Source organism: Rhea pennata, chromosome 26, assembly GCF_028389875.1.
Source record: "Rhea pennata isolate bPtePen1 chromosome 26, bPtePen1.pri, whole genome shotgun sequence".
Taxonomy (NCBI): domain Eukaryota; kingdom Metazoa; phylum Chordata; class Aves; order Rheiformes; family Rheidae; genus Rhea; species Rhea pennata.
The window spans coordinates 3678326-3688880 of NC_084688.1; the positions used below are offsets into that span (position 1 = coordinate 3678326).

The 10555-nt window shown below is 59.2% G+C and overlaps 1 protein-coding gene across 1 annotated transcript; it reads left to right on the top strand.

Annotated features, from left to right (window-relative positions):
* The first annotated feature begins 2335 nt into the window (after nucleotides 1-2335).
* LOC134151075 (parathyroid hormone/parathyroid hormone-related peptide receptor-like) lies at nucleotides 2336-8408 on the top strand. The gene is made up of 13 exons (XM_062595362.1): nucleotides 2336-2413; nucleotides 2999-3104; nucleotides 3661-3771; nucleotides 4237-4361; nucleotides 4618-4712; nucleotides 5024-5210; nucleotides 5628-5781; nucleotides 5970-6030; nucleotides 6655-6721; nucleotides 6915-7009; nucleotides 7359-7500; nucleotides 7597-7638; nucleotides 8046-8408. Exons 1-13 carry the CDS (start codon nucleotides 2336-2338, stop codon nucleotides 8406-8408), a joined length of 1626 nt encoding a protein of 541 aa, XP_062451346.1.
* Nucleotides 8409-10555: the final 2147 nt, after the last annotated feature.

The following is a 10555-nucleotide window of genomic DNA, read 5'->3' on the forward strand; positions in this document are numbered from 1 at the left end:
AACCAAATATTTTGCTTTATCCCACTTCCAATTAATGGGACAAGAATCCGCACTAGGGTCTGAGAGCTGATTTCGGTAACAAACGGGCAAAAATATCTTCAGCTTGCAGAGCTTGTGCCTGCCGTCGAGCTGCTGCAAGGGCTCGTTTCTCTGGGCAGCGATCGCTGAAACCGTGTTGCAGAGACAGGCACAAGCCGCTGGGTGGAACAGGATCCTGCGAGATGCTCTTAGTACCGGCGTGAGAGCTATGAGGTACCCGGTGCCGGCAGGTCTCAGCTGGCTATGTTCCAGCCCATTGTATTTATGCATATATATATATATATATATATATACACACACACACACACACACATATATATACACACACACACACATATATATACATGCATTCATATGCACACATGCATATATAGGAAACTGTGCATTTTTTGTAATATACACAAACACACACAAAATGCAGTTATATTTGTATTTTGGGGTAGGTTTAATCCTGCTATTTCAGATCTGCTTTGGGGATGGGATTGCTAAGGGGCCACATCGCGGCTCCCAGGGGCACGTGGCCGGTCAGGGGGCTCCTTGCAAAGCCGCCACCTCCGTGGCTCCCTCCACGCCGTCGCCCGGCGGGATGCCCAGGACGGCCCTGCTGCTCCGGGGGCCTCCGCGCAGACACTGCAACCCACTTTCCACCTCCAGAAATGCCCAGAAGACCTGCCCGAGGGGCATAGGAGCCTGGCAGCTCCTCGGCTTGGAGATATTTGTGTTATTCCAGCACAAAATGAAGGGTTGAAGGAAGAGGTGAGCATAACCGGAGAGATCTCTGGGTGTAGATAAAAACCAAACCTCCAAGAACCCCCTTCTCAGAAGGCAGGAAATCAGCCCTGGGATTCAACGCCGAGCAGAGCAGCTTTCCGATGTATTTGCAGAGCTCACCCGTGGGAAGAGGAGGTGTCGCCGGGTCGGCTCGGCGCCCCGGGCCCCCGCGGCAGAGCCGGGTTACGGGGTTCATCCGGGAGGAGGGAGCAGCTGCAAACAGCTCGGAAATTTGCTGTCTGCCGTCATCGCGTGATTGCTAGCGCCGATTTGGGGAGGGCTGAACGACGGGGCCGGGTGGGTGTTGATCGGAGCAATTGCTTTCCCCGTCTCTGGGTAATGAAGCCAATAATTTAGCAAAAAAAGAACAAAACAAAAAAAAAAAAAACAACAATGTTTTGCTAAATGCAAACACAGATTTTTGTCTGCAGCGGGAATCAAATTGCCCCTGCCTTCGCTGCCGCCCCCTCAGACAGCAGCACTCCCTAACCCGGCGTCCCCGCGGCGCGGGGCGAAGCACCAAATCCCCTCCTGTAAAATAACCTCACCTTAACTCTTGAGCAGAAACCGGACCCTGCAGAAACCCCGCAATTCCACTAGTTTTTCCCTCCTTCTGCCCCAAAAACGTCTTGCAATAACATCCCGATCAGCTGCTACCGGCCCTGGATAGCAGGACGGTAAAAAAACCGGCCGCTGGTCGCGTTTCCCTGCTCTCTGCCCCGGCGGTTCGGGGCGTCCCCGGGACTGGCAGCCAGCTCTTGGCAGCTTGTAGGGCTGCCGGTAGCAGGGGGCTTTTGCATTTCAGCCTCAGCCCCGCTAAGAACAACCTGCCCGGAGCAAGAGGACTCGCCGCTCCGGGTGCTCGTCTCCCCGGGGCGACGCCGGCGCTGCCGGGGCAGGGGAGGGGGGTAAACGGCGCTGCCAACCCAGGCAGCCCCCCGCCAGCGGCCGTTTAAACGTGGTCAGATCCCGTTGCAAACGGAGCCCGCGGCGGGGAGCGGGCCTGAGCCCGGCCTCCACCGCGCGCGCGTCGACGCCGAGAGCAGGAAAAGGGTTAACCCGGCACCTGCCTGAGAGACATCCCCTCTCGGGAGCATCGCCCATAAGAGAGAGGCTCCGAGGCTCCGGCGCTGGAGGGGATCCGGGCCCGGCGGCGGGGAAAGACCGGAGGAATCTGCCCCGAGCGAGGAGGATTTTAGCACCTCGGGTCGAGCCAGTAAAGCTCGGCCGCGGCCGGCTGAGCGGGACCGAGGAGCCGCGGCGCTCGCACGGGCTGCGGGAAGCGGGTGGGAGCAAAGCGGCCGGCCGGGAGCGCGGGAAGGGAGGGGGGGGGAGAGGAGAAACCCCCCCTCTTCCTGCCCCCCTCCCCCCCGGCCGTACCCCGCGCCCGGAGGATGCTCGGCCGGCACCGCGGCCCGGGGACCCGCGCGGGCGCCGCTTCGGGCCGCCCCGACGGCAGCTCCCGGCCGCCGGCTCCGCTTCGCCCGGCTCCGCGGCCCTGAGGTCTCGCCGCGGCGCCCGCACCATGGGGCCGGCGGGGCGCGCGGGAGGCGTCGGGGCGTCCTTCCTCTGCTGCTGCCTCCTCGCCTCCGCCTCGGCTCTGGTAAGTCCCCGCGGCCTGAAATCCTCATCCTAACTGCGCCGCGGGAAGGCGGCTCCGCGGCACGGCCGGGCGCCCCGGGGCTCGACGGGCTTCGCTTTCCGTTCCTCGGGGGGCGTCCGAGGCAGGGCTGTAACCGAAAGGAGCCCCCCCCCCCCACTGCCCCTCGCCCCGTCCCTGGCGGGTCCTGCTGAGCTCAGCAGCCTGCCCGAATCCCTCAGCGGGGCAGATTTCTGCCCAAACCACCCCAAAATGCCCCGCTTGGATCTTCCTGCGAGAGCCGGAGCCAGAGGGCAGCAGCAGGGAGGGGGGGGGGCTGCGGCGTCGGCGCCGCCCGGCTGCTCCTCGCCCTCCGCGAAAAGCGGGGGGAACCGGCCCCAAAGCCGGCGCTCGCGCGAGGAGCCGCTCGCCTTGAGCCGCTAGCCGCGCCGCACGTGCCGCGAGTTTAGCTCGGTGCTCTGCAGCCGGCCCAGCTCTCTGCTTCCCGGGTGGGAGCTGCCGTCCGGCGCCCTGGTTGCTGAGCCACGTCGAGCCGCGTGGCGACCGCGGGGCCGGGGGGGGGCCATCGCGGTGCCGTTGTCTTGGCAGGTTGACCCCGACGACGTCCTCACGAAAGAAGAGCAGATTTATCTTCTGGTGGAAGCGAAGGAGAAATGCCAGAAGGACATAAAAGCCCAGCTGGACAAAGTCAAAGGTAGCTCGCCAACCTCGGGGGACGTGGCAAAATCATGGGAAATGCTGTCCCTGCTGATGGGACGGTGGTGACAAGTCCCCGGAGCAGGCCGGGGGGCTTTGCCTTGACTCCTGCGAGCTTTGGGTTATAGCCAAGGAGACGCTCGGCTCCTGGGGGACCGGGGTGACCTGCTGTGTGGTTGTACAGGGCCAACACCGTGGCCACTGCAGGCACAGTTAGGTGCTCATCAAATCATCCTCCCAGTTCACCACCAAAGACCACATCAGGCCGCCCCTTGAAACAGCCCAGTCTGCTCTGCCGGAGCTCGTACCCCAGACTCTGCCGGAGAACATTTGGAAGGGTCCTTCCACCTGCGGAAGGAAGTGGAATGTGGTGGGATGTCCCTGGCCACCTCTTGCTCCTCAGCTCTGTGAAGCTGAGGCAGCAGGGTGCTCCCATGGCATCGCATGTTGGTTGTGGGTCCTCACCTTGGTTCAGCCCACACTCAGGGAAGCCAGGAGGTGCGACACAGCCTGGCCAGGGCCTCTGGTGAGACGTGTCTTTGCTCCTTGGCCAGATACCAGCTGTCTTCCAGAGTGGGATGGGATCATCTGCTGGCCTAAGGGCTCCCCCAGCCAGGAGGTGTCCGTGCCCTGTCCCGACTACATCTATGATTTCAACCATAAAGGTGAGTGAGTGCACCCAGGCGGTTGGCCAGCGGCTGGACTCACCCGAGCTACTTGGCCCAGCATGGAGAAGCACAAAAAACCTGACGAGCAGGATCTTCCACCAACATCTCCAGCCCCAGCAAAGGCTATTGGTCCGGAGCCCCTAAGCCTGGGCAATCCCTGTTCATCAATACCGAATTTCGTAGCTGCAAGCAGAGATTTCTGGGGAAGCTGCAAGAGCATGGGCTCTTGTTCGCCCCTGCATGCTGGCCCGGCACCTGCAGTGGTTTGCAGCTCCCAATAGCCAGACCAGCAGCTCCTGCCTCCCAAGGGCTGGGGACCAGTGGGAAAGTTGGTGTCCCATTGCAATTTGTACCCTCCAGACCACCGGGGTCTGCAGCCCTGGCTTATGGCAGTGCGAAGGGGTTTGCAGGTGGGTTTTCTGAGGGTCCTGGTGCTGTCCCAACATCCACCTCTGCTCTCAGGTCATGCCTACAGGTACTGCAGTGCCTACGGGACCTGGGAGATGGCCCTCAGCATCAACAAGACCTGGGCCAACTATACTGAATGCGCCATGCTCTTCTCCTCTGAGAGCCGGAGCCGTGAGAAGGTAACCTTGCTCTTCAGAGGGGCTGGGAAAAGGCAAGTGGGTCAGAGAGCAGGGAAAGACCCTGGCTGGGACAAGGGGAGCGTGCACCAATGGGCAAGGCGATCAGGGCACAGGGCCCACTGGCTGTGCCAGCCTCGTGCTGGTCACCTTCATCCTCGTTGTGTCCCCCTCTGCTCCACAAAAATCTCCTGCTTGTGAGGGCAGAGCAGGGGCCTGGGCTGCGGAGGAGTCCTGGAGCTCACCCCATCTCTTCCAGGAGGTGTTTGACCGCCTGCACCTGATGTACACCATTGGCTACTCCATCTCCCTGGCCTCCCTCCTCGTCGCTGTGTGCATCCTCCTGTACTTCAAGTAAGGAGTCGAACTCTGTCCCCTGCCCTGAGGGAGAACCATCTCCCCGTGGGAACAGCCCCTTTGGGTCCAGAGAACCAGCCCCAAACCCCAACACAAGGGTCAATTTGTTTCCCAAAGCTTCAAAATTTCCCCATTTCTTTGATTCTTCTGTACAACCAACACAGCTCTCCGAGGGGGCTGAAACTCCGCTTACCTCCAGTTCTGGCTCCTGTGCTCCTGGCAGGACTGGCCCCTCGGAGGTGACCCTCTAAGGGTCCCCCCAGTGCCGGAGGCTGCTCACGTTTTTGACGAGCACATTCATCTCCCAGGCGCCTGCACTGCACACGCAACTACATCCACGTCCACCTCTTTGCCTCCTTCATCTGCCGGGCAGTGAGCATCTTCGTGAAGGACATGGTGCTCTACTCAGGGGCGCTGACCAGCGAGCCAGAGAAGATGAGGGAGGACGATTTCAAAGCTGGGATGGTCCCTTCACCAGGACAACGGAGCCACCTGGCAAGTGGAAGCAGGATCAGAGAAGAAGGGGGTTTGGGAGCCTGGGCGCAAGGAGATATGGCTGGGGCACTTCACGGTCAGGCTGGGCCTCTTGGAGAAGCTGCAGCCTGTGGATGGGAGGGCCAATGGGCCAGCTAAAGCCCTGCCCAGCTTCCCTGTGCTGAGACCCACCGAAGCCCAGGCAGAAATCAGAACTGCAGAGGAACTGGGGCTCATGAGTGCGGCATGGGAAAGATCTCCCTCGGAGCAACGACAGTGTCGGGATGGGGCTCTGCTTTTGCAGAGATGACTGGGAGAGGGCAGCTGCTCTAGGTCTTGTGCGGGAATATCACAGATAAAAGCAAAACTGTTCACGTTTACTTTCAGGAGATGGCCTGGTGTGGGCCACTCTCTGAGCTCATTTCTCCCTGGCCACAGGTCGGCTGCAAGGTGGTGGTGACTCTCTTCCTCTATTTTTTGGCCACCAACCACTACTGGATCCTTGTGGAAGGGCTCTACCTGCACAGCCTGATCTTCATGGCCTTCCTCTCTAATGACAACTACCTGTGGGTCCTTATCATCATTGGCTGGGGTAAGCACGGGCCCTGACCCAGCACCCTGGCTGCCAAGCCAAGTGGCAGCTTGGGGCATCAGCCATGGCCGAGCAGTGCTGAGGGACCAGCTGAGGGTGGTGGGACACAAACCAGCTCCCAGGAACTGGGTCACCCTGAAAACTTGATGCTTCATCCATGCTCCTTACTATGTCTCCTGCCCCTCCAGGTCTCCCTGCCGTGTTCGTGTCTGTCTGGGCCAGTGTCAGGGCCTCCCTGGCAGATACACAGTACGTAGGTCCACCTTCTTCTCTGGCAGTCTTTCAGGGAGGGAAAGACTGGTTGCAAATACAAGCAAAAAATAATCTGTGGACAGCAAAGCTTGTGAAAATGAGAATTTTTAAAAAAGCTACCAAGACCTAGAGGAGGCAACAAATGCACAAGGCTCGTTTGTAAAATTGCCAGTACTCAAGTCCAATGATACTTTCGGTCTGCATTTGGAAGGAAGCTGGATGCAGGTTTGCACCATAAAATAATCAGGAAAAACCGCAAAGATAACATTAAACAACATATTCTAACATTAAGCATTTTAAAACGAGAATGGCTACATAGCTTACAGCAAGATTTTTTTTAGAAGAGTGGGCCAAGAAGGTCTCTGGAAAGTTAAAGCTAATTTAAAGCTGATTTGCTAAACCACGATGGTTATGGATGTTTGCAACATGGTCACTGTTGTGTCAAGGTTTAAACAGAATAAATAGAGACCTTCTCCTCAGCCAGGATCACCTGGAAATGGAGATGGGAAGGGTGGGAGAATGGGGAAAAAGGCTGATGGGCCAGCAGGAAGCCATCAGCTGGCAGCTTTCCTTACCAGTGATTTTGGGTTTCTCCAAAATGTCTCTTATTGCTCTCTTCAGATGCTGGGACCTCAGTGCTGGGAACATGAAGTGGATTTATCAGGTGCCCATCCTGGCTGCCATTGTGGTAAGAAGCCCTTGGCTAAATTTCCCTGTCCTTGTCTGGGAACGGGACTACTGGAGACCCAGGCTGTCATCTGGGGGTTGCTGTGGCCGCGTCCCCGCGCGTGGGGTGGGCCACATGCAGTGGGATGCCACATGCCACTCGCTCGAACTTGCTTGTGGCAGACGGTGAAACCATTGCTGGTGTCTGCTGGCAGGTCAACTTCTTCCTCTTCCTCAACATCGTACGGGTGCTGGCCTCCAAGCTCTGGGAGACGAACACGGGGAAGCTGGACCCCCGGCAGCAGTACCGGTGAGTGCCGGCTGCCTCGAAAGCGGCCACTGGCGGGCTCCTTTTCTGCCTGTTTGGCTGAGACAGCTCCACACGGGCTCTCGTGAGGGGCAGAGACGGGGGAACGGCTGCAGGGCCGAGGCAGGGTGGCAGGATGCTGATGGCCAGCGCATTGCCTGGTGCCTCCTCCAAGCTGAGCCCTTGCTTTGAAACCAGGATTTGCTTCCTTTGGCCTCCAGGCAATGTGCAGTGTCCATGCACAGGGAAGCTGAGCATGGCCTCTTTGCTAGGACGCTTAACGGAGCCTGCAAGGGGGCTGCAGGCAGAGCAGCAGGTCCACGGCTAAGTTCGGCAGTGTTTCTCCTCTCAGGAAGCTGCTGAAGTCCACGCTGGTGTTGATGCCGCTTTTTGGAGTGCATTATGTGGTGTTCATGGCGACGCCCTACACTGAAGTCTCTGGGGTCCTGTGGCAAATTCAGATGCATTACGAGATGCTCTTTAACTCCTTCCAGGTATTGTCCTGGCGCACGCGCTGAGCAGGCCTCATCCAGGGAGGCACGTTTCAGCGTCCTGGGCTCAGCGCTCCAACTCCACATCTCTTTTGGCAGGGTTTCTTCGTGGCTTTTATCTACTGCTTTTGCAATGGGGAGGTGAGTTAGAAGGCCTTGTCTTGCAACATGGTCCAGCCTCTGGTGGCTTCACGGGTAGGTTTCCTCCCGCCTGTCCACGCAGCAATGCGGAGCCACAGCGGCATCCTGAACCCAGAGCTGTGCCCTGGGCGGATCTTCCCTTTGGCAAATTGGCAAATCTGCCAAACGCAGAGCGGGGGGCAGCTGGCAGGAGCTGGGCACCTGCGTCCTAGCGGACGAGCCGCCGAGCTCCCAGTCCAGCCCCTTCAGGAGCAGCGGCCTCCGGGTTGGCGCGACCAAAGAGATGACTCAGATCTGTCCCCACCAGTAGGATTTGGGAGAAATGAAAGCTGTGGGGCAGGGCTGGGCCTCCGCAGGGGCTTGGGCTGGCTGGAGACTCCGGCTGCCGTCTCTGCTCTCTCGCGCAGGTGCAGGCAGAGATTAAGAAAGCCCGTTTCCGGCGAAGCCTGGCACTGGACTTCAAGCAGAAGGCGCGTGCCACCAGTACGGCGGGGAGCTGTTACTGCGGCGGGCTGGTCTCCCACGCCACCACGAGCTGCAGCGCCAGCCTCGCGGGGCGAGGGGCAGCGAGCGCCCAGCAGCGCGGGCTGCTGCTCACGGCCCGCGCCAGCCTGCCGGGCTACGTGCCCAGCTCCTTTGCCTCCAACAACTTTTTGCCTTGTCCGCCTCGAGAGATGAGCCAGAAGGCTTGTGGGGAAAACGCAGCGGACTTCCCGGGTCTGGATCGGAGTCACCCCAGTCTGAGCAAAGAGCTGGAGACGATGCTGTGAAGCGAACAGCGTGTCTCCCGTCGGGACACCCAGCTGTGCCGGAGGATGCCGTTCCTCTCGCTCTGGGCTCCCTTCATGCTCGTGTGGAGAGCAGGGGAAGGGGATAGCAGCTGAAGACAACGCAGTTCCCTTCGCCTCCCGGCCACCCAGCGTGCAAAGGGACCCCGTGCTCTTGTGGTCCTTCCTTCTCGTACCTACCGGCCTAAAAAAGCGTGGCCAGCTGAAAAACCTCATCCCCTTCCCTGTGCAGGTGGTTGGTGTCAGTGATGTCTGTGCATGCAACGCTGTGGACAGTCACCAGGAGCCAAGCCCGCAGGCTCCGTTTGACGTACCCTGGCAGTCCAGCAGCTGCCTTCAGCTGCAGCCCGGGTAGAGGCGACTCGGTGATCCCCAGCCCTCCAGTCTGACTCCTCTGATCAGCACTGGTTGCTGCCTTGGACAGCCCAGGGCGAGCAGAACAGCTCGTGCCCGCAGAGCCGTTCTGCACCTCGCCCTGCCCTCACTCGCATCCTTACGCGGCTCACAGGCGCCGCGAATCCCAAAACGCAGCGCTCGGCCGCGAGCGGGGGATGTAATAGGCTCGGGGACAGGCTGCGCCTCGCAGCCGGGGAGCGGCGCACCGACACGGCTGCGCCGCTCACGCTTTACAGCACAATTAGCCTGGAGCACGCAGACCGCAGCCTCGGCCCCGTGGTCTTTTTGCGGGCTAGAAAGTTAATAAAGGCTGGTCTGTAAGACTTGCTTCTGTCCTCAAACTCCATTAGGGACTTGGTGGTGGTGTGTGCAGCGACCGGTTACTGGAACACAGCAGAGGGTGTAAACATCTGGAAATGCAGCAAGCCTCAGCTGTGCACGTCCGCCCTCCCCGCTGCCAGGGGAGAGGCAGCCCCAAGACCCTCCTGCCCGGTCCGGTCCGGGTGCCCCGCGTGGGACCCCCACCGCAGCTGGGAAGGACGTTGCCAAGGAGTTGACAGCGCCCGACCCGGACGATTCACTCGGTGTCAGCGTCTTCCCCCAAGGGAGGGGAGAGTTGCCGCACCTTTGGGAGAGGGAGCGTACTTATCAGCCGGAACTACCCAAGCCGGCAGTAGGAGGATTTTCTTTCCTACTTACTCCAGCGAGACACATTCCCTCTAGGCAACAATTTTACCATAAAGACAGTGATAGAGACCATGGAAGTAATTCTGTGCATCCACCGACCTTCCAGTGATGTGCTAGGTTATAAATTGAGCCCCAAGGACTAGAAAGCCCTGGAAGAACAGCCAGCCAGGCCAGGAGGCGCGCCAGCGCAGGGAGGAACACCCGGATTCACGTTCGTTAAACGATCTAGAAGACGATGCCGAGTCAGGCCCATCCCCAGCGCCTCCCACCCGAGCAGGGAAGCGCTCTGCGACGGGGAACACGGCTCGGAGCACGCCTGGGCGGGAGCGGGGTTTGCCCCCACCTGTAAGCTAGGGGAGGAAAGGCAGACAGCGATGCACAGTCACAGAGGCAGGAGCAGGAGCCCGGGGTTACGCTTTACAAACACAACCCGAGCTTCCTAGAAGCGATGTGCTCGTCCCTCGCGGTCCCCGTCTCCTTAGAAGAGAGTGGCAGAGCGCGTCGCTGCAGGGAGAGGGAGTCTCCTCCCCGGTGGCCGCCACGCTCCGCACACTGCTACTTTGTTCGGCAGAGAAGGAATCAACTCCCTTCTGTATCTAACGTGGGCCTGTGAACTGGTATTTATAGCTCTCCACCACTGATCACTATTTACTCACTCAGCTCCCAGAGGCTACTGGTAGCTGGGAGAGGGGTGAGGAATTTCAACAGTCCTATCAAAACCAGTACAGGGATGTGTTAAAAAGAAGGGGAGGAATCCCAGCATATGCCACATACAGGATGGGCTCCTGGGGGCAACAAGCTGAGACCCTGGAAAGGAGGGACCAGCTGGCAGCTTCGGACTAAGGAGCTATATTTTTGCATCTGAAACTCACAAATCTTTAATTGTGCAGTGACAAACTCTAAGTGTGGTAAGGAAAGGAGAACTAACAGCTGCTCCTAAACCCCTGCCACATCTGCCCTGGATCAAGAGATCATCCTCTTCTTAATATTAAATATGCTGAAGTCTTCACACACCTAGAATTTGGCAGAGCAGGAGCAGGAGAGCT

What these genes read in the sequence shown, in the direction of transcription:
- LOC134151075 (XM_062595362.1), top strand. Translation starts at nt 2,336, where the DNA reads ATGGGGCCGGCGGGGCGCGCGGGAGGCGTCGGGGCGTCCTTCCTCTGC. An exon ending in TGCATCCTCCTGTACTTCAA is followed by an intron (nt 4,713 to 5,023) that starts GTAAGGAGTCGA and finishes TTCATCTCCCAG; the next exon opens with GCGCCTGCACTGCACACGCA. An exon ending in CAGGACAACGGAGCCACCTG is followed by an intron (nt 5,211 to 5,627) that starts GCAAGTGGAAGC and finishes CCCTGGCCACAG; the next exon opens with GTCGGCTGCAAGGTGGTGGT.